This window comes from Rhinopithecus bieti, unplaced genomic scaffold, assembly GCF_001698545.2.
Source record: "Rhinopithecus bieti isolate Rb0 unplaced genomic scaffold, ASM169854v2 scaffold_36417, whole genome shotgun sequence".
In the NCBI taxonomy this organism is placed as follows: Eukaryota; Metazoa; Chordata; class Mammalia; order Primates; family Cercopithecidae; genus Rhinopithecus; species Rhinopithecus bieti.
Window position 1 is genome coordinate 639,344 of NW_016815677.1, and position 25,702 is coordinate 665,045.

At 48.0% G+C, this 25,702-nt stretch overlaps 1 protein-coding gene across 1 annotated transcript in view; it reads left to right on the forward strand.

Annotated features, from left to right (window-relative positions):
• Window positions 1–24,079, forward strand: part of FRMPD1 (FERM and PDZ domain containing 1) — a 58,800-nt gene extending 34,721 nt beyond the window's left edge. The window contains 11 exon segments of the mRNA XM_017853534.1: window positions 4,310–4,405; window positions 6,622–6,747; window positions 7,877–7,996; window positions 9,223–9,359; window positions 10,390–10,516; window positions 10,649–10,744; window positions 12,474–12,656; window positions 13,998–14,145; window positions 17,240–18,046; window positions 21,544–22,319; window positions 22,322–24,079. Coding sequence (XP_017709023.1) covers window positions 4,310–4,405; window positions 6,622–6,747; window positions 7,877–7,996; window positions 9,223–9,359; window positions 10,390–10,516; window positions 10,649–10,744; window positions 12,474–12,656; window positions 13,998–14,145; window positions 17,240–18,046; window positions 21,544–22,319; window positions 22,322–23,944 — 4,239 coding nt within the window. The 3' untranslated portion in view covers window positions 23,945–24,079.
• Window positions 24,080–25,702: the final 1,623 nt, after the last annotated feature.

The following is a 25,702-nucleotide window of genomic DNA, read 5'->3' on the forward strand; positions in this document are numbered from 1 at the left end:
TTTGAGACGGAGTCTTGCTCTGTCGCCCAGGCTGGAGTGCAGTGGCCGGATCTCAGCTCACTGCAAGCTCCGCCTCCCGGGTTTACACCATTCTCCTGCCTCAGCCTCCCGAGTAGCTGGGACCACAGGCGCCCGCCACCTTGCCCGGCTAGTTTTTTGTATTTTTTAGTAGAGATGGAGTTTCACCGTGTTAGCCAAGATGGTCTCGATCTCCTGACCTCGTGATGCGCCCGTCTCGGCCTCCCAAAGTGCTGGGATTACAGGCTTGAGCCACCGCACCCGGCCACCATTCTGAATTTCTTAATATTAGACTTTGAAACTTTAAAGTCGAAACTTGTCCTTATCTTGTCTTCTCACCATAGAGACCAGCAAAGGCCGGGGGAGTCAGAGAGGGTGGAGGCTATGGCCATTTTAACAAAGGATCCAGGTGACCTGGTCCACATCTACAGAGCACTTATTTTCTACCTGCCCTGCTACTTAATAGAGCATACCTTCAGATAGACTTGAGTGAGAAAGGTGGACTTGTTCAGGAAGGGGCCAGTGGGAGGCCTAATGCATGACTCAGAAAACACCTGTCAGTTGGCAATATTTGAGTCATGTTTGTGAAATTGGATTGCGTCTCTTTAGAAAATTAAGTTTAGATTCTGCCAGGCATGGTGGCTCACGCCTGTAATCCCAGCACTTTGAGAGGCCGAGGCGGGCGGATCACGAGGTCAAGAGATCGAGACCATCCTGGCTAACATGGTGAAACCCTGTCTCTACTAAAAAATACAAAAAAATTAGCTGGGCGTGGTGGCAGGTGTCTGTAGTCCCAACTACTCGGGAGGCTGAGGCAGGAGAATGGCGTGAACCCGGGAGGCAGAGCTTGCAGTGAGCTGAGATCTCACCGCTGCACTCCAGCCTAGGTGACACAGCCAGACTCCATCTCAAAAAAATAATAATAATAATAATTAAGTTTCAATTCAACACATGACTCTTCATCTCAAGAGTCATGCACAGTGATGAGTAGTAAGGATGAGAACCAGCTAGCAGGACAGGTAGAGAATAAAGGCACTACAGGTGTGGACAGGGTCACCTGGTTGATTTGTTAAAATGGCCATGACCTCCCATTCACTGCTGTCTATGCTGAGGGTACCAGATAAGGACAACTTTCACCTGAACTGGCTACAAAACTGGCTTAGAGTTTTGGTGGGGTTGGGGAGTTTAAAGGAACAGGGTTCTAAAAAGGTGTCTCTTGGAAGGTTGGGGCACCTCAGGGAATCTTTGGGAGTCTCTGCATCAACTGCACAAGGCAGAGATAGCAAACCAAGTAAGAGTTCATCTCTGCAACCTGTCTATTCATCTTTTCAAGTGTTTAAAAGATGATAAAATTGGCTGTTAAACTTTTCCCCTTGGAACATGATAAGACTGCTTTAGATACACAATCACTGTGTTAAGAAGGATCTGAGATAGTAAACCAACATTTGAAATATGTTTGACTTTGCTCACAATTAAACAAATACAAAGGAAAAATGTTAAAAAGTAAAACTTTAGCCGGGCGCGGTGGCTTAAGCCTGTAATCCCAGCACTTTGGGAGGCTGAGACGGGCGGATCACAAGGTCAGGAGATCGAGACCATCCTGGCTAACATGGTGAAACCCCGTCTCTACTAAAATACAAAAAACTAGCCGGGCGACGTGGCGGGCGCCTGTAGTCCCAGCTACTCGGGAGGCTGAGGCAGGAGAATGGCGTGAACCCGGGAGGCGGAGCTTGCAGTGAGCTGAGATCCGGCCACTGCACTCCAGCCTGGGCGGCAGAGCGAGACTCCGTCTCAAAAAAAAAAAAAAAGTAAAACTTTATACTTAGCAAACAAGCACAAAAGAGAAAAAATGTAAGCCCCAGTGCTGAGAAAGTAATTATAGTCATGCACTACTGATGGCTTTATAAATTGGCTTAAACGTTTTGAGTGGAAAACAAAATTTAGTGACTGCCATAAAAAGTGACCCAGAGATTGCATTCCTATTATACAATAATTTAAATGTGAAAATCCATATATTTAAAGATATCTGTAGTATCAACATTTTAAATAGCTCCCAAAATGGAAAAACATGCTCAGTTGTCTAGGGCAGAGGAATTGTGAAATCAGTTCTGGTATTTCAACTCAATAGAATATTATAAAGGCATTAAAATTATGAACATTAAACCCACCTAAAAATTGTATATGAAATGCATATTGGGTAGAAAATGAACATAGAATCATGCATATTAAATTATTGCAGCTCTCTAAAAACTATTCACAGATATAGATAAAAATTGGAAGAAGCCTTAGGGAAAAGTAAGTGGTGGTAGTTATGTGATGTTGCTATGAATACACTCTTTGTAAACCTTTTAAATCACAAAGAAAGTACTAAGGAAAAAATTTCCCACTTGGGACACCCCAAAATTCAGATTTCTCAAGACTCCAAGCCAGAGAAGTAAGATAGCAGCAGAGTAAGCGGTCTGAAGTCCCTCATCCTGATGTAGTGTGAAATGGCACTGGAACATGAACATCTTCCTTTTCTTCCATAAAATACTATGGCTTTTTTTAAAAAAAAGTTATAGACCCGGGAGACAGAGGCTGCAGAGAACCGAGATGGCGCCACTGCACTCCAGCCTGGGCAACAGGGTGAGACTCTGTCAAAAAAAAAAAAAAAAAAAAAAAAAAGTGATGACTGTGAATCTTGCTTAGAAGATATAAGCACCTTTATATTTAGAAGATTCAATATTCTCATCTGAAAAAACTGGCAGTTTGTTTGTTTGTTTGTTTAAGATGGAGTTTTGCTCTTGTCGCCCAGGCTGGAGTGCAGTGGTGTGATCTTGGCTCACTGCAACCTCCGCCTTCCGGGTTCAAGCAATTCTTCTGCCTCAGCCTCCAGAGTAGCTGGGACTACGGGCGCATGCCACCACGCTCAGCTAATTTTTGTATTTTTAGTAGAGATGAGGTTTCACCATATGTGGGCTTTATACCCAAACTCTTTATAGAGATGAGTGCAGGGGGGCAATTCTAGCTCAGATCTTGGGAACTCTAAAATCTCTCTGTGCTTCTGGAGGACACCAGCCCCACGGGCCCTTTGTATTTGCAACCAAACACTCAGAATTCACTTCTTAGGAGAACTGGGAGATTCTCCAAAACCCTCTCCAAAACCCTCCAAAACCCTCTTCTTAGGAGAAACTGGGAGATTCTCCAAAATCCCAGGAGTTCTAGCTGTCATGGGGCCACCATACACAGACCAGTCCTGTGCCTTTTCCCCAAATAGCCCTACGAGAGTGGCAGAGTCCCTTAGGGGACCTCATGCATCAAGGGTGATAATTGGGGTGAATGTAGTGGAGAGCATCCCTCCGCCCTTTGGTGATATTTCATTACAGGGAATGCAGCAATAAAATGAGGGTAGGAGAGACTTTCCTACCCTCCCCATCCCACCCCAATCCTATAAGGTAGAGTCTAAGAATCTCTGAAAGGCCCATGTTGAACAGTGTGCATGTTGGTCATCTGGCTTGCCAAATTGGATCCCACAAGGGTACAGCCAGCAGTAAAATGCGAGCTGATGGTCATGAGACATTGCACAGGCTTGCGCAGTGCTATCAGTACGCTCGTGGAAGGACTCACTCTTCTCCACCATTTGTCATATCTAACAGTCCTCATGGGTATCCCTTGACAAAGCATGCCTGTGCATTGGAGAAATTCCCAAGTGCCAAGAAGGAACCTCTGACATGGTGAGGAGGTTAGGGAAGATCCTACTCTCGAAACCAGGCAGGTCCAGACAGCCAAGGATTTGTCATACCCAGGGGCAGGAAAGCTGTGACTGGGATACAACAGGCCAGGCACGGTGGCTCAAGCCTGTAATCCCAGTGTTTTGGGAGGCCAAGTCAGGCAGATCACTTGAGGCCGGGAGTTCAAGACCAGCTGACCAACATGGAGAAACCCTGTCTCTACTAAAAATATAAAAATTAGGCTGGCACAGTGGCTTAGGCCTGTAATCCCAGCACTTTGGGAGGCTGAGGCAGGTGGATCACCTGAGGTCAGGAGTTCAAGACCAGCGTGGCCAACATGGTGAAATCCCATCTCTACTAAAAAAAAAAAAAAAAAAAAAAATTAGCTGGGCATGGTGGTGTGCGCCTGTAGTCTCAGCTACTCGGGAGGCTGAGACAGGAGATTTGCTTGAACCCGGGAGGCGGAAGTTGCAGTGAGCCGAGATCGCACCACTGCACTCCAGCCTGGGTGACAGATCAGACCCTGTCTCCACAAGGAATAAAAAAAGACAGGGATACAACAATACTCTTGTGTTTTCCAGGGTAATTCTCTGCTGTGCATGCCCAACGTGCTCAAGCTATATTTGGAGAATGGACAGACCAAAGCTTTCAAGTTTGAGGCAAACACAACCGTGAAGGTATTAAGAATATACTTGAACTTCTTTTCCCAAGAGAATGTTCTGGCTGCTAGGACCCCCAGGCATCTTGTCCTGCATCTGCCTTGGTGATCTCACAAACACCATGGTCTGAGACCCTGTAATAATAAGCCAAGTACCATGCATGAGCACAAGCCGAGGTAGACATGGGAGAATGGAGAAGGGACAGAGTCAAGAGACAGGCTTTCTACTGGGGCCAACACAATGCCAGGCACACAGGCAGCACTGAATTAATGGTGTGGAGCTGCAGAAGCAAATGGACCTTTTGGGACTAGTCACTGGGTAGTTATGGGGGTGAGGAACGAGTGGAGAGAGGGTTCCGAATCAGGAGCCATGAGGAGGGAGTAGTACCTCATGGTGCGAGACTTACTACATTTGAGGTTCTGGCAGGACATTTATGATTGTTGTTTACTCACCAAGTGAAAGCTTGTGTGCATCTACTGTGTGCCAAGCATGGGATATACTGCATATTGGAGCACAGCACAGGCAAGGCCCACATCCTCAGAGAGTTTACCATCTAGTGAGGTGGAAGACAAGCAAGAAAACAGAGATTAGCAGTTGGCATGCGTTGAATACATACCATCTGCCAAGTGCTGTTCTAAGTGCCTTCTAAGGGGAAATCAATTCAATGTACACAACAACCCTATGAGATAGGTGTTAATATTATTCCCATTCTACAGGTGAAAACACTGAGGCACAGAGAGAAGAAGCAATTACAGCTAGGAATTGGGAGTGGAGGTCTAGAACCCATTCACTTAACTTTACAATGGCTGTTAATTGAAGAAAATAATATTAAATAATGGTGAGGGAAATAAACAGAACACTGGGACAGAGAATAATAGGGATGATTACATTCATGTACGCTGGCCAGAGAAGGCCTCTCTAAGAGGCGACATTTGAGCTGAAACTCGAAGGAAGAGAAAGAAACAGACCTGGAAAGAGGAATGGGGAAAGTATACTGGGCAGAGGGAACAGCGTGTGCGAATGCTTCGAGGCAGCAAAGACCTTGTGGTCACAGAGGGCTTCTCTAGTGAGCAAGAAGAGTGGCGTGGCAACCACAATGCGTCAGCGCAGCACTCACGACCACTCCGTCCTGTCAGCCACTCTCGGAAGTCGGAAGTAGGCATTATTGTCCTCTATTTGGAGAGGAAGCAACTGAGGTTCAGAAGTGTCCCTCAGTTGTGGCCGAATGTGGTGGCTCATGCCTGTAATCCCAGCACTTTGGGAGGCTGAGACTGGCAGATCACCTGAGGTCGGGAGTTTGAGACCAGTCTGGTCAACATGGTGAAACTGCATCTCTACAAAAAATACAAAAAATTAGCTGGGCATGGTGGCACACGCCTGTAATCCCAGCTACTTGGGTGGCTGAGGCACGAGAATCGCTTGAACCCAGGAGGCGGCAGTTGCAGCGAGCTGAGATTGTGCCATTGCACGCCAGCCTGGGCAACAGAGTGAGATACCGTCTCCAAAAAAAAGGTTTCCCTCAGTTACATAGTGAGTGTGTGGTGGGATTTTGTCTAGTAAGCAGTCAAAGATACAGACTGGGAGCCTGGCCAATGTGGCAAAACCCTGTCTCTACTAAAAATACAAAAAAATGAGTTGGGTGTGGTGGTGCACACCTGTAATTCCAGCTCTTTTGGAGGCTGAGGCAGGCAGATCACTTGAGGTCAGGAGTTCAAGACCAGCCTGGCCAACATGCCAAAACCCTGTCTCTACTAAAAATACAAATACAAAAATGAGCCAGGCATGGTGGCATGTGCCTGTAATCCCAGCTACTCGAGAGGCTGAAGTAGGAGAATTGCTTGAACCCAGAAGGCAAGGGTTGTGGCGAGCTGCACTCCAGCTTGGGTGACAGCCTGGAAGACTCTCTCAAAAAAAAAAAAAAAGAGATTGGGAACTCCAGAGGGAGAATAAGTCTAGAGACATAGGAGAGAGGCAGAAGCCTCCACTGGATGGCCTCAGCCTTCCAAGTAAAGCAAGACAGGGTGGCTGTATGGATGGCGATGGAGCTTGAGGAGAGGGGAGCTGTGGCTGCAGGGCCGTAAGGGGCCTGATGAGTGGGACCAGACCCCTGCCTAAGTCAGCATTGGGCCTGTCAGTGCAGGCTTTTCTCTCCCTAGCTCCACTAAGGAATGGCAGGAAAGCCAGGGAAGTCCTCCCTGTTCCTTGAGTAACCCCTCCACCTCTGTGCCTGCTAGGACATCATCCTCACTGTGAAGGAGAAGCTGTCCATCCGAAGTATTGAGTACTTTGCACTGGCCCTGGAAGAGCAGTACAGCATCTCCCGGCTGCACCTGCTACACGAAGAGGAACTCATCCAGCAGGTAGGGAGGACTGACCGCCTGTTCCTGGGAGGCATGGGCTGGGCTGGCTGCATGCCTCAACCAGAACCTCTGGAGACAGGGCTCAGCACATCTGCAGGTTTGATGCACTTTCTCTTGCCCCAGAAGGCACAGAGCTCACTCAGCCTGGGGGTTATGGGACAAGCCTGATTTTCATCTGCTAGTATGAGGTAGGCAGGACACAGATTTAAGGTCCTCCCCATTTTGCAGATGTGGAGACAAAGGCTTAGAGAGGTAAGGTGATTTTTCTCAAGGTAACATAGCTGATAGAACCCTGATCTTTTGCTTCTAGCTCTGATGATCTTCCCTTGCACCTGCTGCCTTTGAGCCATTAGGGAAGCATTTGTGGCTGTGTCTAAGCCCTTCTTGTGGGACTTACCCCCTGATATGGTTCCTGATGGCAAAATAGGGTAAACATAGCCAAACAGTCTATACCACTCAGTCTCCCAACCATTCAATAATATGTTGTACCAACTTTTTAAAGCTAAACACAGGTTAGTTCAACAAATCTTTGTGAGTCTGTTACAAAGATGAGGAGGATTTTAACAGTTGGAAATGAGTAAGACATAACCTCATAAAAGCCACCCTGAACATTCCTCTTTGCAGATGAATTCTTACCCAATGCACTCACCGATTAGAAGGTTTACTGCTTGTAGACTTTTTAATTACTTTTATTCCATTTGCATTGGGAAAGAAAATCAAATTAAATTGCTAAGATAGTTTAAGTGAAATAAGGTAAGTTGTAGAATGGTATATATACTATGTTATTATTTGTGGAAGATAAAAGAATAGACTTATACTGAAGTACGAATATACATAAACTGTCTCTGGAAGGGGCACACAAGAAACTGAAAACAGGAGTTTCCTCTGGAAAGGGAAACTGGAAGATGGGTAAGTGGGAAATGCTGCCCTTTTGAACCTTTTACATTTTGTACCCATGAAAAAGAAAGTCAAATTAGGAGCAAAAGTCTATGGCTGTCTTGGGAAGCACTAGAATTGAAATCTCTGGGGACTGTCTTTCACTGTCTGTGTTTTATAGAGTAGTTTTGTGGAATGACTGCAAGGACAGAGGCAGTTAGGAGAGTAATAATCTCTCCCTTACCCATCGCAGGTGGTAGAAAGGGAGGAGTCACACGACTACCGCTGCCTCTTCAGGGTCTGTTTTGTTCCCAAGGACCCCCTGGACCTCCTGAAAGAAGACCCTGTGGCCTTTGAATACCTCTATCTGCAGGTGACTGGGTCTGTGCTTCCTAAAATAACAGTGGTTGTTCTCAAAGATGGCACACTGGGTGATTCTGAATGTGAGCTTGAGGCCATTAAACAACTCCCTGGTAGGGATTGTCTTTATCTGAAGGAGAATGGGCCTGATCATCACTCAGAATTGCCTTTTCTGTCACTATGTTGCTGTTTTAGCAGATGTGCAATATCAGAATGAAATTCAGGCTCAGTCCTCAATGTAGATGATACATTTTGTGATACCATTTTAGGATCTTTAGAATTACAGTTTTTATTGCTAAAAGGGGTCTTAGTGCTTCAAAACTTCATTTTAGAATGATGACACTGAGTCTTGGGAAGGTCATGTGATTTGTCTGGGTCACCCACTTAGTGGCAGAGCCAAAATCTAGTTCTTGATCTGTGGCCTGGTGCTCCTCCTATTCTACCTCCTTAGATGAGAGTTATTATGTCATTTTTATTCTGATGAAAAATAATCATTTAGAGCCAGGTGCAGTGGCTCATGCCTGTAATGTCAGCACTTCAGGAGGCCAAGGCAGATGGACCACTTGAGGTCAGGAGTTTGAGAACAGCCTCACCAACACAGTGAAACGCCGTCTCTACTGATAATACAAAAAATTAGCCAGGCATGGTGGAGCACACCTATAGTTCCAGGTGCTTGAGAGGCTGCGGTGGGAGAATCACTTGAACCTGGGAGGCTGCGGTGGGAGAATCACTTGAACCTGGGAGGTGGTGGTTGCAGTGAGCCGAGATCATGCCACTGCACTACAGCCTGAGTGATAGAGCAAGATTCTGTCTCCAAAAAAGAAAAAAGAGAAAGAATCATTTGGCAGATATCAGTATTTTACAGATGAGGTAACTCAGACTAGGTGGATTGGACTGCCCCAAGTCTTACAGAAACAATGGCAGAAAATAATAATAATAGCAATAACAATGCATCAATATTTTGTATTTGTATAACACTGTGTGCCTTGTACCTGCTTTCACATACCTTATCTAATTTAAGTCTCACAGAAACCACGTAAGGTAGATTTTACTATCCTCATTTACCAGACACCAAATGCTCAGAGAGTCTTGGTAACTTAACCAAGGTCACACAGCAAAGAACTGTGAGAGCCAGCTCTCAAAGCGGAGCTCCTGGTCCTGCTGCCTTTCACCTGAGAAAATGAGGGTACACAATACGTCTGCTTTTGTTTCCCATCTGCTCTATTTAATCTCTTCTAGAGCTGCAGCGATGTGCTCCAGGAGCGCTTTGCTGTAGAAATGAAATGTAGCTCTGCACTCCGACTCGCGGCTCTGCATATCCAGGAGCGGATCTACGCCTGTGCCCAGCCACAGAAGATCTCTTTAAAGTATATAGAGTGAGTGGCAGGGGATGGCAGCTGCATTGCATTTATAACTTGCTGGCCCCTGGCCAGGAGGGCCAGATGCCACAGAAAGCTGATAGTCACCCCCTACCCATGTATCTGTCTGTTGTCTTTCCATCCATTTCCCTCTGCATCCTTTCTAATCCGACCTGGCTCCCCCAGATGTCTGAACCTGGCTGCTTTCTCTGGGACAGAAGCCAATTCCAGATGGAACGACACAGGATCCCTTTGTAAATTCCCAGTTCCCGGGAAGATGTTTTGGGAAATCAGTTGCCAGCATCAGTGTTAAGCTTCTCTAGGGGTGGGAATGCCTTGGAAATTAATTTTTCCCATGGATATGAACCAGTTCCTATTGCATTATGTCTCCACTAGGGCAGTTTCAAGTCCTACAATTTCAGCACCTTCTGATTCCTAGCTTAGAATTGTTCTGGACAGCATCACTCAGGTTTGCTAAGCCCCTCCCCAGATCTCAGCTCTGTCCTGCCTGAATCATCAGAATCATTTGGGGAATCATATTTTAAAAAATACAGCAGATCCTTGGCCCCATCCCTGATGTACTGAGTCCAATCTCTAGCAGCAGGGCCTGAGCATCGGTAGTTTTAGCAAGTTTCTGGGGGATTCTGAGGCTGCTAGGCTGGCATCATGCTGAAGCTTGGCCTGAGGGATTCACAGGAGCTCTGCATTGCCCCATGAGAGTGTCTTGTACATATGCTGTCATTATCTGCCACATATTTTGTAGTGAAAAAGATTCAGAACTCCTGCTCTGACTGATAGAATGTCACACCACGCCAAGAGTGATGAGCTCCCAGAATGATCAGTGGGGTTTAGTTCCTGAATGCCTGTGGGGATTTTTGTGGAGAGTGTGTGTATGTGTGTGTGAGAGAGAAAAAGAGAGGAGGAGAAGGTGGCTCGTAATTGCTGTATTATGGGAATACTAAGTACTGAATCAAATGTAATTATGCTCTTCATTAGAGCCAAGTACACTGTAGAAATGGGCCTCCTTGTCTCCAATGTCTCATGGCAGGAAAGACTGGGGAATAGAGAACTTTATATCTCCAACTTTACTCCGAAACATGAAAGGCAAAGACATCAAGAAAGCCATTAGCTTCCACATGAAGAGGAACCAGAATTTGCTGGAACCCCGACAGAAGGTAATGAAGGTGCCTCTGCCGACCCACCCAGCAGTCTGCTGTGAAACTTTAGGGAAAACATTTTCAATATCGCCTGGATTTTAGACCAATGAATAACACTGACTTCAAGGTTTTTTTTTTTTTCTATTTAAGCAACTTATTTCTGCTGCCCAGCTACGTTTAAATTATCTACAGATCCTCGGAGAACTCAAGACATATAGTGGAAGAATCTTTAACGCTACTTTAATGGTATGTATTAGAGAACTATGAAATCCTACTCACGTAAGGGACCTTAGAGATCCTCTGAAAATCAATATATCTTTTAGCCTAAAATTCCTGAGGACTCTGTCATGTACTAAAATTTGTTTGGGAAACTAAATAGTATACCACTGGAAAATATTTATCACGCCCTTGCTTGGTGCTACCCCTGTGATAGATGCTAGGGGAAGCAGGGCTGAATAAGACGCGATTTCCATCCTTGAAGGATGAAACAAGCTACCCAACAAAATGAAGCAAAGCCATGAGACAGGTTCCGGCCTATTGCTGTGGAGTTTGGAGACAGAAGGTAGCACTACTTGCTTCAGTATAGTATAGGAAGGAGAAGGGGTTAAGGAAAGAGGCAAGAGGAAGGCTGAATTTGGCCAGACTTCAGTAGAGAGGAAAAGGCCTTCTGGGTCAGAAGGGGATGGTAAACATTTCACTCTGGAGCTTTGGGTATATGAAGGTGAAGAGAAAAACTGGAAATCATGAAAGAAAAATAAGAGTGTTTGACTGCCAAGCTGAGTCTCTGATTGTTCAGAAGGAGGGAGGAATGAGGGGTGGGCCTGAGAAGGAAGAAGAGAAGCAGGAAAACCCTGGGCTCTCTTCCCATTCTCCCACCTGCTGCTTTTCTCAGCCTAGGCCTAGAGCATGTGCTTTTCGGCAGTCAGTGTCTCGGGATTGTGGTTTCAGAGAGCGTTCCTCCAGCACTGTTGGCCCCAGGATCCTGCAGCACAAAACCAATTTACCAATTAGAGTGGCGTTTTAAAAAAAATATTAACCAAAGTCCTTTCAAAAGATTTGGTGTGCACCTCAGTCATTTACAGTGATGGGCCAATGTAATCAGATTGCTAACCTAACAATGTAGATGGAAGAAGAGAATCAGTGTTTTGAAAGAAAGGAAGAGCATCAGATAGTTAGGGGAAGGGGAGACACAGATGGATTCTTTGTTTAAGTAGAAGACCCAAAAGGTGGAAAAGAGACTAGATCACAGAAAGGACAGTTTTGAAGGTACAAGAAAAACTTCCCAATTTTTCCAAGGGCTAATTCTGCCCTCTCCCAGCTGTCCAGTTCCAGTCCCCAGTCTCGCTTTACCTTTCTTGTCTAAGGAAAGAACTGGTAGTGGGAGAAGCAACCAGCTACATGGAACCGGTTCAGGGTGCTTGCCAGGCACTGCGGGTTACAAATAGAGATAAATGCAGACTCTGTTATTGAGAAACTTAACATGGAAAATGAGACTTAATACAAATAATTAAAATAAGAAGTCATAAGTGTTCAGTGCTAGTAGAGAAGTAAGAGGAAGTGGCACAGGAACAACAGAGAGGAAAGGGACATTTCTGGCTTAAGGAGGCTGAGATCAGGCAGATGCTTTTCATAGGCAGTAGGTTTTGATGTAAGCTTTTAAAGAAGGATCAGGATTTAAACGGGAAATGATGGCAGGGAAGGGATTCATAGAGCAGGAAGATAGGTACATAGATGTGAAAATACAGATGTGTTTATGGCTGTGGCTCAGGGCTGTGTTGGGAAGAGTTTGGGGAGATAAATTTACACTTTGATTTAGCTCTTGATGGGGCTCAATTAGGCAATCATCTGGAGGATTGGTGGTTAGGACCTAAAGCAGGAATCAAGGAGTTTGCAGCAAGAGGTATTTTTGCTTACATGTGAAATGTATTTTCACTAGCTTGCGAATGGAAACTAATTCCCCTTCCACCCTCTGCAGTTACAGGATAGAGAATCCTACATTGCCCTTCTAGTTGGAGCCAAGTATGGGATTAGCCAAATTATCAATAGCAAACTCAACATCATGTCCACGTTGGCAGAGTTTGCAAACATTAGCCGTGTAGAGCTAACAGAAGAATCTGAGAAAGTGAGCGTGGTCAAAGTGTATCTTCAGGACGTCAAGGTAACACAATGGGGAGAGATTCTGAATTCAACTGCTGGAATCTGGGGCCAAATGGGGGCCAGGCTAGTTTATGTGAATTTTAAATAATAATAAAGTCTAATGTCCAATATCTGCTTAAGAGGATGAATTGTCCATCCTGTTCTGTCAAAGGGAAAGTGGTAAATGGTACATTTTCCTGAAGAGGTCCTAAAAGGTGTTTTTGTACAAACTGAGATGGACCATGTGCTTTCCTGTCGGGTTGAGAAACGTAGATGGAGAACACCAGAGGATTTTTTTTTTTTTTTTTGAGACAGAGTCTCGCTCTGTCGCTCAGACTGGAGTGCGGTGGCGCCATCTCGGCTCACTGCAAGCTCCGCCTCCTGGGTTCATGTCATTCTCCTGCCTCAGCCTCCCAAGTAGCTGGGACTATAGGCGTCCACCACCACACCTGGCTAATTTTTTGCATTTTTTAGTAGAGACAGGGTTTCACCGTGTTAGCCAGGATGGTCTTGATCTCCTGACCTCGTGATCCACCTGCCTCAGCCTCCCAAAGTGCTGGGATTACAGGCGTGAGCCACCGCGCCCAGCCCACTAGAGGATTTTATGACATGCATGGGACCAGATTGCTGCCCAAAAGCTTTAAGTGGTGAGCATTAAAATGGGTAAATAGTGGGCCAGGTGTGGTGGCTCACGCTTGTAATCCCAGCTTCTTGGGAGCCTGAGGCAGGAGAATCACTTAAACCCAGGAGGCAGAGGTTGCAGTGAGCAAAAGATTGCACCACTGCACTCCAACCTGGGCAACAAGAGCGAAACTCTGTCTAAAAAAAAAAAGTCACTAGTGCAGGGTACCTCCTGAGGCTCTCTCGAAGGTCTTACTTTTATTCTGCCCTCCTTTGATTTAATCCCAACATACTCCAGAGTGGTGCTTTATTCTTCTTATCACCCTCTCCCTCGTTCTCCACATGTTCTTGCTCCTTTTTCTTTTCTAAGTTTAGTCTTGCAAGGTCCCTCTTGCAGGAATGAACAGGGTGGGATGGGGCAGTTTGGATATGGCGCTGGGGTAGAGGATGAGGAGCCAGAAGACACTGTACAGATTGGGTGGGAAGAGCCCACTGTGTGTGTGTGTGTGTGTGCACGTGTGTGTGTGTGCACGTGCATGCATGTGCGATGTGTCCGTGTATGAGTACATGCAGATCCTCATTTAAAGCCTTGCAGGTGAGGATATGGGGCACCAGGAGATCTATCTGTGGACCATGGCTGGATTTACTTGGAATCTCTTGTTGGTCCCACATGGCTTTGTTGTCAGTCTTCAGACTGTCCCTTGGTCCTTGATAAACATGAGATTTCTATTTGCTTTCCAAGGTTCTCACTTTGCTGCTGGAATCCAACAGTGCAAAAGACCTAGCCTGCCTGATTGCTGGGTACTACAGGCTGTTAGTTGACCCAGTTACCTCCATTTTCCTCTGGCCTGGAAACAAACAACAAGCGCACCGTGTATCCGCAGAGGAAGGTGAGGCACTGAGTCTTGCCCCAGTAAGGACAGGCCCCTTTCACTGGCCTTGTAGGTAAGGGCAGCCTAAAGGGAGGTGGTGAATTGAATTGAGCCGAGGCTTCAGCTCAAGTGGATGAGAGCTATTTCTCTGTTTATTTCCTAGTAAACAATTGATCTTTCATAAATACTAAACAAAGAAGCTTTCTTTGTATCTGAAATTTTCCTGAAACCAAAGAATGCTGTGGAAGAGCTCTAGTTCCCTGCAGTATTTCCTACGATCGTCTCAGATCCACTGCATTTTATCATTATTTCTCAGCCAGGCATGGTGGCTCACACCTGTAATCCCAGCACTTTGTGAAGCTGAGGCGGGTGGATCACCTGAGGCCAGGAGTTTGAGACCAGTCTGGCCAACATGGTGAAACCCCATCTCTACTAAAAACACAAAATTAGCCGGGCATGGTGGCACACACCTATAATCCCAGCTACTTGGGAGGCTGAGGCAAGAGAATCACTTGAACCCAGGAGGTGGCGGTTGCAGTGAGCCGAGATTGTGACATTGCACTCCAGCCTGGGCAACAAGAGCGAACCTCCATCTCAAAAAAAAAAAAAAAAAAAGAAAAGAAAGATTATCATTATTTCTCATCAAAAAGCAATGTCACTTATTTGTTCAGGAAGTATATGACCTGGCTTCTCTTCCATACCTAAGCACTCTTTTGCAATCTCTTGAAGTATAAAAGAACATCTGGGAGGCCGAGATGGGTGGATCACGAGGTCAGGAGATCGAGACCATCCTGGTCTACACGGTGAAACCCCGTCTCTACTAAAAAATACAAAAAACTAGCCAGGCGAGATGGCGGGCGCCTGTAGTCCCAGCTATTCGGGAGGCTGAGGCAGGAGAATGGCGTAAACCCGGGAGGCGGAGCTTGCAGTGAGCCGAGATCGCGCCACTGCACTCCAGCCTGGGCGACAGAGCGAGACTCCGTCAAAAAAAAAAAAAGAACATCTCTGCAAGGCAGGTAAGACAGTTTCCCCCAGGCCAGCTCCCAGTTTCTGCCAGGCTTTTGCTTCAGCATCATTGATGCAGCATGTCCCCAGGGCTATGCTGATAAATGTTGAACAACTCCCTGCAGGGGGACAAAAAACAATTTGAAGGAATTGCCCAATTCCATGGTGTCAACACTCTCACCGTGGCTAATTTCAGGCTACCACCACGTGATGTCACTGAATGTGGAGATGGGAAGAGGTGGTCAGTAGCACACCATTGTAGCATGTTTCCTCTATATGGATAAAGTAGAAATCAGCTCAAGAGAATAGGTGTTAATACAATAAGTAAAACGGAAAGTGATGAGTTTGGAGTATCTGTTACCTTTGTTTTTGTTTTTATTTTTTATTTTTAGAGGCAGTCTCGCTCTGTTACTCAGGCTGGAGTGCAGTGGTGCAATCTTGGCTCACTGCAGCCTCCGCCTCCTGGGTTCCAGTGATTCTCCTGCCTCAACCTCCCGAGTAGCTGAGATTACAGGCACATGCCACCATGCCCGGCTAATTTTTGTACATTACTAGAGATGGGGTTTCACCATGCAGGTCAGGCTGGTCTCAAACTCCTGACCTCAAATGATCCGCCCACCTTGGCCTCCCAAAGTGCTGAGATTACAGGTATGAGCCAACGTGCCGGCCTGTTACCTTTGTTGTTACACAATATATTTATGAACAAAGGGTGACTCCTCAGAGTCTGCTCAGGGAGACAACACAGAGTGGGAACAGGGCTGTTGTGGAGAGGCTGGGGGGTGACTGCTGCTGCCTGTCAGAGAAAGTCCTCTAGAGGAAGAGGTATTGGAAGTAGATCTTGAAGAACATGCTGGAGTTAACCAGGCACAGAAAGGAAGACAGATCATTCAAGGCCGAGGGGCCCTGGAGGAATGACCTGAGGAAAAGGCCATGACCTGAAAGAAGCTCTCCCTATGGGTGGCTGGAACATGGCAGGGAAGGCTGCCATGGGGGACTGGGTGCCTGAGGAGGGGCTGGACCATATTGCCAGAGAGGAAAAGGGAGATGGTGAAAAGAGATAGGAGCCCCACCATGAGAAGGGCAGCCAGACTGCAGAGGAGACCTCAGGGCCATTCTGTGAGGGAGACACTAGACTGAAGGGGAGGCATCAAGACCATCCTGTCGGGGGGACTAGACTACGGAGGAGGGTTCAAGGCCATCCTGGGAGAGGGGGAAGAGCCTGCAGAGGAGGCCTTAGGGCCATCCTTTGAGGGAAGGGAGGACTAGACTCTGCATGAGGCGCCATGGCCATCCTGTGAGAAGGGTAACAAGGCCATATTGTGAGAGACTGTAACTGTCGTGGGGGCGGTCAGGCTCTTCCCCATAGGCAGGGCAGCCATCAGAAGGTGTAAGCAGGGTGTGATGAGGTCAGAGAGAAGTTTGAGAAAGATCATTCTGGAGGCTTACAGGAATAAAGAGATTGCAACCTGGCTCAGTGCTCCCCACCCTCCTACCATTAATCCTTCCTGAGAACCTGCAGCTGGATGAGTTTTCACTGTCCTACAAAGCCCGTAGCACCCATGGATCCAGAAGGCCAGGCTTTAGAATGGTGCCAGCCTAGCAGCCTCATACTCCCCATAAAATTGCTAAAAATGTAGATTCTCAGGCCCCACTTCTAGAGATTTGACTCAGTACTTCAGGGGTAGGGCCAAGGATCTGTTGTATTTTTAAAATATGATTCCCCATCTGACTTTGATGCCCAGACAGGACAGAACTGAGGTCTGGGGAGGGGCTTAGCAAACCTGGGCAGTGCTGCCCCTGCAAAGAGGAATCAAAGTAAATACCACATTTCTATGAACAGACAGTTCTTCTTGGAGGTGGGGATGGAGTTAATCCAGCCTCCTTTAGCTCAGAGAGATGTGGGACAGGCGGTCTGATACTGTGGGGAGAACATGGAAGTTGGAGTCCCTCAGATCCCATGTTGGTCAGTATAGCACGGTCTTAGGCCAGCCACCTTCTGGCCCTCAGTTTTCTCATCTGGCAGGTTTGTGTGGGGGTCGGGGCGGCTAGAAGGACACACAGGCAGGAGAGTTCTGTTGTGTAACTGTTGGTGTACCCTGTGTTGCAGGCTATGAGTCCAGGGCCTGCAGTGACTCAGAGGAGTCCTCTGAGGTGGACTGCGTACTCGAACCTCTCTCTGACAGGTGCCTGGTAAAGCTGGCACCCTGCAGATCACTCATAAAGGAGGAGCAGCCTCCTGGGAACAGCCCCACACCTGAGGTGGCTAGGAGGGGCCCCAGCACCTGCGGGGCCAGCAGCACGACAGACAGTGCCGAGTCTGAGGCGTCCGACTCAGCCAACACGGAGAGCCGCGGCTACAGGACCAGCGGCTCGAGCGAATCCATGGACGCTCTGGAAGAGGATGACTTAGATACCTGCTCCTCCATCAGGTCCGCTTTCTTCCATTTCGGCTCGCCAAGCCTCCCAGAGAGCATTGACTCTGACAGCCAGGAGGAGAGAAGCGGTATTGAAACCAGTGGCTTCCTCTGTCTCCTGGACCTGGCCCAGAGAGCCAACCCCCAGTGCCAGAAGACAGAGTTTTCTGAGAGTGCCGCTTTGGAGACATTTGGCTGGGCACCAGAACTGAGCACAGTCAGGTTGGACCCCAGGCTGTATGAAGGCAGCCGCGCCGACTACTACAGCCTGTGCTCCAGTGTCTCCCCGGCCAGCTACCTGAGTGACAGTTCCGACAGCACAGCTTCGCGGCAAGGAGGAGCCCCGCCAGCCTGGGGTCAGCAGGGCTGGACTGAGGCCCAGCCCAGTTCCATGCTGGAATCCCTGGCCCTGCACCCACCATTGGCCTTTGAGGATGGCAGCTCAGATGAGGAATACTATGACGCGGCTGATAAGCTCACTCCCCCAGGCCCCCCCTCAGGTGAGCCCTCCCTTGCAGGCCTGCAGACACAGCAGGCAGCTCCTGAGTGCCTCCTGGGGGCGAAGGCCCGGGGCCAAGCTTGAGAGGAAGACACATGAGTGAAACAGGGTCCCTGACCACTTCTGAGGAGGTAGATACAGATTCCGTGGATGAAATTTTAGGCATCATGGCAGGGCTGCAAGGGAGGTTCAGAGAACTGTGGCAAGCAGAGATGGAAGGGATTCGTCCAACAGTGGGAATCAGGGAAGGCCTCCCAGAAGAGGGGGCAAATGGGCTAGGCCTTGTGGGAGGGACAGAATTTACACAAAAGAAAAGGGCTTGACAGGAGTGCCCGGCAGAGTGAAGTGGCTATGTCATCACTGATCGTTGAGGCTGCATTAAAGGAGGCCGTGAAGCAAGAAGAACCAGATGGACAGGCCGTCTGGGGTCTAAGGGACTCTGACATCAGAAGGTGGGGGATCTGGTGGCTGTGTTTCAATCAGGTTCCTCATACATTCCTCCACCGCGAGTGTGGAGGGTCTTTCCATGTAGGATGACTTCCCAAGTAGAACTGAGATCCGGGCAGGACACACACACACACACACACACCGCATTCTGAAGGAAACATACTGGAAACGAGCACGTGGATGTCGAAGGTGACCTGCCAGAAGCTAGGAGATCTGCAGCCCTTGTTCCTGTCTCGGCGCTTTCCTGCTGCTCTCTGATCCTCTATTCCCTGCCCTCCTGTGCTCTCCTACTGTTCTGGAGAGAAAGGCCAGCTCCTCTGGGAGCCCTGTCAGGCCCTTTGAGGCCCTCTGTGACATGGCCTCTGCCTGTGTCTCTCCCTTCTCCTGCATTCCTGCCATACAGCCCTCCTTGCCACTTTCTACAAGTGCCTGTTTTTTCCCTCCTCCAGCCTTTGCACATGCTGCTCTTTCTGCCTGAAACACCCCTCCCCTGATCGTGGCTGCTGGTGCCATCCATCTATCAGATTCCAGTTGGAATTCACTTCCTCAGAGAACATTTCCCAGGCTTCCCAGGCTTCCCAGCCCAAGGCAGGTCTCCCCATCCCTGTCACATGTTCTTGCAGCACCTGAGCCTCTCCCTGCCTGGCACCTAGCATAGCCTGTAAATTACATATTTACTTGTATGATTCTGTGTTGATGTTTCTGTCCATCACTAGACCGAGAACTCCTTTGAGTGTTAGAACTATGTGTTTCTCACTATGTCCCCAGCACACAGTGTCTAGCAATTGTTGCTAAATGAATGAATGTAGTCTCCACCATCTACACTGAGTTCAACTGACTGTGCCCGTAAGGAAAGGAGAAACCATGGCCAGACTGCTTACTGCTCCCCAAAGAACCCAGACAACCACTTTCCGTGCCCCCAGCCTTGCCCTGCAGGGCCAGCTGTTGTGCTGGGGGCAGGATGGAAGTGTGGCAGAAACCATCAGTCAGGGCCCTTTTATGGGAGTCTAGTCAGGGACATACGGGGTTCATACTGGACATTGTTGTTGTTGTGGTTTTTAGGGAGCCAGTGTGTTGCTGAGAAGAGAGCCAGAACTAGGATTCCTCAGCCTGGGTTCTGATCTGGTCCCTGACTCACTATTGGAGCCTCTCTGTCTTTGGGACTTAGAAACTCCTTGGTCAGTGGCTGTCAGTAGCCTAGGGCAGTCAAACGTGGCTGGGCATCAGAATCACCTGAGGAACCTTGTTTGAAAATCATAGATTCGGCCGCGCAGTGGCTCACGCCTGTAATCCCAGCACTTTGGGAGGCCGAGGCAGGCGGATCACCTGAGGTCGGGAGTTTGAAACTAGCCTGGCCAACATGATGAAACCCTGTCTCTACAAAAAATGCAAAAATTAGCTGGGTGTGGCGGTGCATGCCTGTAATCCCAGCTACTTGGGAGGCTGAGGTCGGAAAGTTGCTTGAACCCGGGAGGTGGAGGTTGCAATGAGCCAAGATCACGCCACTGAACTCTAGCCTGGCCAATAGAGCAAGACTCTGTCTGAAAAAAAAAATAAAAATAAAACAACAACAACAACAACCTAGACCTTGTAGATTCCTAGGCCCTAGCCTCAGAGATTCTGACTCCTCAGAGATTCTGAGGAGCAGCATAGGACTTGATAGGGTTTCTAATAGCCTGCAGCCAGGTTAGAAATGACTGGTCTGACTACACAAGCTATCTGATTCTCAAGTGCTAGGCTCTGATCCTAATTCCTTCTGGCTGATTCCCAAGGGTTCTTCACAATACTGCCTCTCCTCCCAGAAAGATCCATCCTGGGACACACAAAACTCGATGCCTGTGACAGAGTCGTGGCCCCTCTGCATTCAGACATGAAATGGCAATAACAAGAATAGCTTCATTTTAGTGAATACCTAATGAGGTAGAGGCCTTGTGCTGGGTGCTTTATAAAAATGCGCTGATTAATTTAACCTGCACGGCAGCACTGATTGGCACTGTTGGCACTAAAAGACTTGGGTTAACATCAGCACAAAGAAAAAGTGTTAGGAAGTAAGATTGTTTATAGAATTGCTGGCAAACCTAAAGAACTGTGGATTCAGAAATAGACAGCAACCAGGCTAAGAGTCTAGTAACAGGATTCCCTACTTGTATTATCAAGATATTGTGGCTGGAAAGAATGGCTCTGCTTTTTTTTTTTTTTTTTAATAAATGTCTTTGAGTTTGGACTTGTGGGGAATTTGTAGCTGATTGGCTGAGTTACTTGGCTGGCGTGGACAGAGCGTCTTCATGAACACTTCCAGCAGGTTCTAACCACTGGGGAGATGTCATTCCCTAAATCGAAGTTGAGGTGCTGTGACCAAAAGAAAATTAAATGGATTTTAGGCAGCCAAAAATTTAAAAATGTCTATCACAGCTGGGGGTGCGGTGGCTCAATCCTATAATCCAAGCACTTTGGGAGGCTGAGGTGGGAGGATTGCTTGAACTCAGGAGTTCAAGGCTGCCGTGAGCCGTGATCGCACCACTGCACTACAGCCTAGGGGACAGAGTGAGACCCTGTCTCAAAAAAAAAAAAAAAGTGTCAGCCAGGCACGGTGGCTCACACCTGTAATCCCAGGCCTAAGCAGGTGGATCCTTTGAGGTCAGGAGTTTGAGACCACCCCGACCAACATGGTGAAACCCCATCTCTACTAAAAATACAAAAATTAGCCTGGTGTGATGGCAGATGCCTGTACTCTCAGCTACTCAGGGGGATGCGGCGGGAGAATTGTTTGAACCTGGGAGGCGGAGGTTGCAGTGAGCTGAGATCATGCCATTGCACTCCAGCCTGGGTAACAGAACGAGTCTCTGTCTCAAAAAAATAAAAAAAAGTCTGTCATTATTATTATACCCATCTTTCAGATGAGGAAGTTGAGGAGATCAGGATTGAACTTGCTCAAGTTTACACAGCCTGGCCAGAATTTGAACCCAGGCAAGCCCAAGGCCCCAGCCCCAAGCTCTATAAACCTCTTTGGTTTTCTGCTTTTTAATATATTTTTTGTTTCCGGACTCCCAGGGCCCAGAGATGTTTCTGCTGCAGAACCCAGTGCCACAAGCTTGCAGAATAAGGCCAGCACTTGTAGCCCTGAGAACAGCCTGCCTTGTGGGCCAGATGGAAGAGAGCCAAGCAGGAGGGGAGGAGTCAAGAAGTATGCCAAGACCCTGAGGAAAAGAAGGTCTTTCCTACAGACCGACTACACCTCTCAGGTCTCATTTCCCCTGGTGCCATCGGCCTCCCTGGAGAGTGTAGACGACGTGTGCTACTATGACAGGGAGCCCTACCTGGCCCTTGGTGCACCCTCCCCAACTGTGTCCTCTCTGCAGGACATGCAGGGTGAGCCTGGCCTTCTGGAGACAAAGGCCCTGGGGCTGCTAGCTCCCCTGAGGGAGACCAAGAGCACAAACCCAGCCTCCAGGGTCATGGAGATGGAGCCCGAGACCATGGAAACCAAATCAGTCATCGACTCTCGAGTGTCTTCTATTTCTGCCATTCGCTTCCGGATTGACCCCAACAATAAAGAGAATTCTGGTGTTGTCCCTGTTGCCAGCTCCTCAGCAAGCACTCCTCACTGTTCTAACCCAGGTTCATCTGGCCCAGATACTGCTCAGGCAAGGCCTTCCCAAATCTTACCTCTGTCTCAAGACCTGGATGGCACTGCCCCCAAAGAACCTGCCATAGAGCATGGGGACAGCTCCTTCTCCCTCTCCAGTGGCGACCCTAACCCAGACAGAGTCTGCCTGGCCAGCAACCCAGGGCTACATAATGTCTCTCAAAGAGACACACTAGAGCTCCAGTTGGAGCCCCCACTGTCCAGTTGGAGCCCCATGTCCAGTTGGAAATGGGATTGGGAATCTTTTGTACAAATCATATGCAAGAAACTGCCCCCAAATACACAGAGCCTTTGTTGTCTCCTGGAGATGAGCCTGGAAGTGATGAATGTGGAATAAATCCAGGAGAGAAGATAGCTTCTATCCCTACAAAGGAAGAGCAACAAGGACAACTATCTTTGGAAAGAGACAGAGAAGTTACAAACAAAAATGGCACCAAGATATTTCAGGAGGAATCTAGGAAGGATTCAGGTGACTCCCTGGGTGATGTGTCAAATAATGTTTCACAGACTCTTGATATTAGTTCTCCAGCTGGTAAAATAGTAACCTCCCTTTCTTTAGATGCTCCTGTAACAGGGACTGAGCAGATCCCACCACATGGCCCTAGAGACCCTCAAGGACAGAGCAGAGAACCCCCAGGGCAAGCCTGCCAGGCTCAAGAACAAAAACTCTTCATAGAGTTGGATTTAGACCCTGATTTCTTTCTTGGGAAGCAGACAATTTCATCAGCCCTCCCTCCAGAGGGGATCAAGGCAGAGACACCTAACCATGTGACAGGGGAAGATAAAGCCCGTAGGGACAGCCCTGAGTGGGTCTGTTTTAATCCTGGGCCTTCCTTGCCAGAGCCACTACCACGTCCACAAGAGGATCCTCACTTAGAAACTTCAAACCATTGCTTTCTCTCAGAAGGCAAAAGTGACAGCTCTAGCATCTGCCTTCCTGCTGAAAAGTCTTTTCTGTGCTTTGCCCCAGAAAGCCGTCCTGAAGTCTCTGCCAGTCTCAGGATGGCTACATCTTTGGGTTTTGCAGGCATGAATGAGATGGTGGCTCCCAGGATAGGGATGGAGCAGTGCAGCTGTCAGTTCTCCTATGCCACATGCTTCCGTGGCCCACAGCCTGAGACAGAGGAAGAAGACAGGGACTTGGACGCACACCCCACGGCCCCCCTCACTTCACCGCCCTCTGCGGGAAGCCCCGTGGTTCTGCCCTGGAGGCCTGCCCGAACCCACAGCTGCAGCACTGCATCCCTGTGGAGGAAAAGCCACATCTGGCCAGAGTACTGCTCCAGGGCACTGAGACAGCTGAAAGCCACCCCCGCCAGCACCCCTGAGGGCTTCCTCCAGCTTATGGAGAGCTTGCTGGAGCTACAAGACATTTTAGAAACTTCCTGGGGGACTGGAAACAAACATCCCCCAGAGAAGTGCACCTGGCACTTTACCGAAAGCCGGAGCCGCCTCTGCATGGGCTCCCAGAAGCTCCTGTCGAGCTGTCAGCATGTGATCAGAATGGACCAGTCCCCCGAAGAGATGCAGGGGGCCGTGCGTGACACCTTCCAGCACCTGGTCCAACTGGCTGGCCTGTGCTTTCAGTTCACGGACTGTAGCCGCTGCTCCACCCGGCACAGGGAGGCAGCGGGGAACCTGAGGGATGTGGTGTACACCTACCATCAGTTTGTAGAGGCCGCTAAATCGACCTGCGAGAGGGGCTACCATGACCTGAGTGTGAAACTCCTGGCCCGTCAGTGCACGGCTCTCACAGCCGCGGTGTTCTGTTTGACCCAGAAGTTCCGGGCATCCACGGCCCTGTAAGCAGGTCAATGGCCCAAGGGCCTCCTGCCCTTTCTTGCCTTGGACACTTCCCTGAGAAGCCCCTTCCACTTTCCCACCCACCCTCTTCAAATGTTTACTATATAGAGTATTCAAATAAACTGCTGCTTAATCTTGGCCTGAGTCATAGAATTTGAGTCAAAAGCATTCATTTATATTCGTTCAACAAACATTCACTGGGTACTGCCTTTGTGCCAGGCCTTGGGATTTACAGATGAGTAAGACAAGTCTCTACCCCTGGTCAGGATGCTTATAGACTCTCAAGGGCACAGATTATTTAGATCACTATTAGCAAAGCATTTATCATAAAAGGAGCATACCCAAGGAGTGTAGAAGCAAAAGGAATACTCAAGAAGGCAGGGGTGAGGGAGAAAGGTGGGGGTCATTGAAAAACAGTCTTGACTTCTCATATCACACTTATTTGGCAATAACCTCTGCAAATAGGAGTGAATACCGGTGATATTTGATAGATTCGACCTTCACAAGTTTTTTGCAGCGCCTGCACCAGGAGGCCTGGGATTCTTGGCTGCCCCGCTGCAGCAAGCATAGATTGCCACTAGGTGGCAGGAAGTTCTTTACTTGCAAGGCCACACATGTGCTTTATCTGAAATTGATTGCATCCCTGAATCTTGCACCTTATTCCTGTTTTAAATATATAAAAAGTCGAACATTGACCAGGAGCGGTGGCTCACACCTGTAATCCCAGTACTTTGGGAGGCCGAGGCGGGCGGATCACGAGGTCAGGAGATGGAGACCATCCTGGCTAACATGGTGAAACCCTGTCTCTACTAAAAATACAAAAAACTAGCCGGGCATGGTGGCATGCACCTGTAATCCCAGCTACTCAGGAGGCTGAGGCAGGAGAATCGCTTGAAGCCGGGAGGCGGAGCTTGCAGTGAGCCGAGATCGTGCCACTGCACTCCAGCCTGGGTGACAGAGTGAGAGTCCATCTAAAAAAAAATTAATAATAATAATAAATAAAAATAAAAAGTTGAACATTAAAGCCTTGAATTAGATTTGCCTTTTTAAGAATATTAAAGCAAAAGAAATATATTGGATACCTTTCTTACCCCAGTTGAGCCAGTTAATCCCAGTTCATCCCGGTGGACCTTAGACAAGCCATTTCACCTCTCAGTGCTTTGGCTTTCTTTTCTGCAAATTGGGATACTAATAGTGCCCATTTTATGGGATAGAAATCCAGCAAGTACTCAATCTAGTAAATGAAAAATGCTAGTTATGACTGTCGGCTCTTATGGATGTCTATTCTAGTCCGAAACCATACCCTGCATTTTGTTTTTAGACCCCAGGGAAACTGATTTTAAGCCTCCCTTGGGATGCCTCTTTGCCTGCTTCTCTGTCCAGGCCAAAGGTGGTTTAGTCACTCACCTTAGGCTATTAGAGTTCATTAAAGGAGTCCCTTGTCCGTCTGGTTGTGAGCTCAGTGCTGCTCCCGTGGCTTTTCCCTAGGGCTCCTCTTCTCCATCCAGCAAAAGCAGGAACAGAGAGGAGAGTGTTAAGTCACACACCTCAACTCTCTCCAATCAGAAGGAAAACAATACCTGAGAGAAGACGTGAAAAGGCATCCTTCCTTCCCATCTCCTGTTACCAATGACTTGTTATTAATAACTAGAAACCAGTTAACCAGTACTTGTGCCAGGAAAAGACATATTTTCTTGAGGCCTGTTTCTTAGAATACTTTGAATACAATTTAAATGAGGCTCTTGAACACAGATTGGAAAC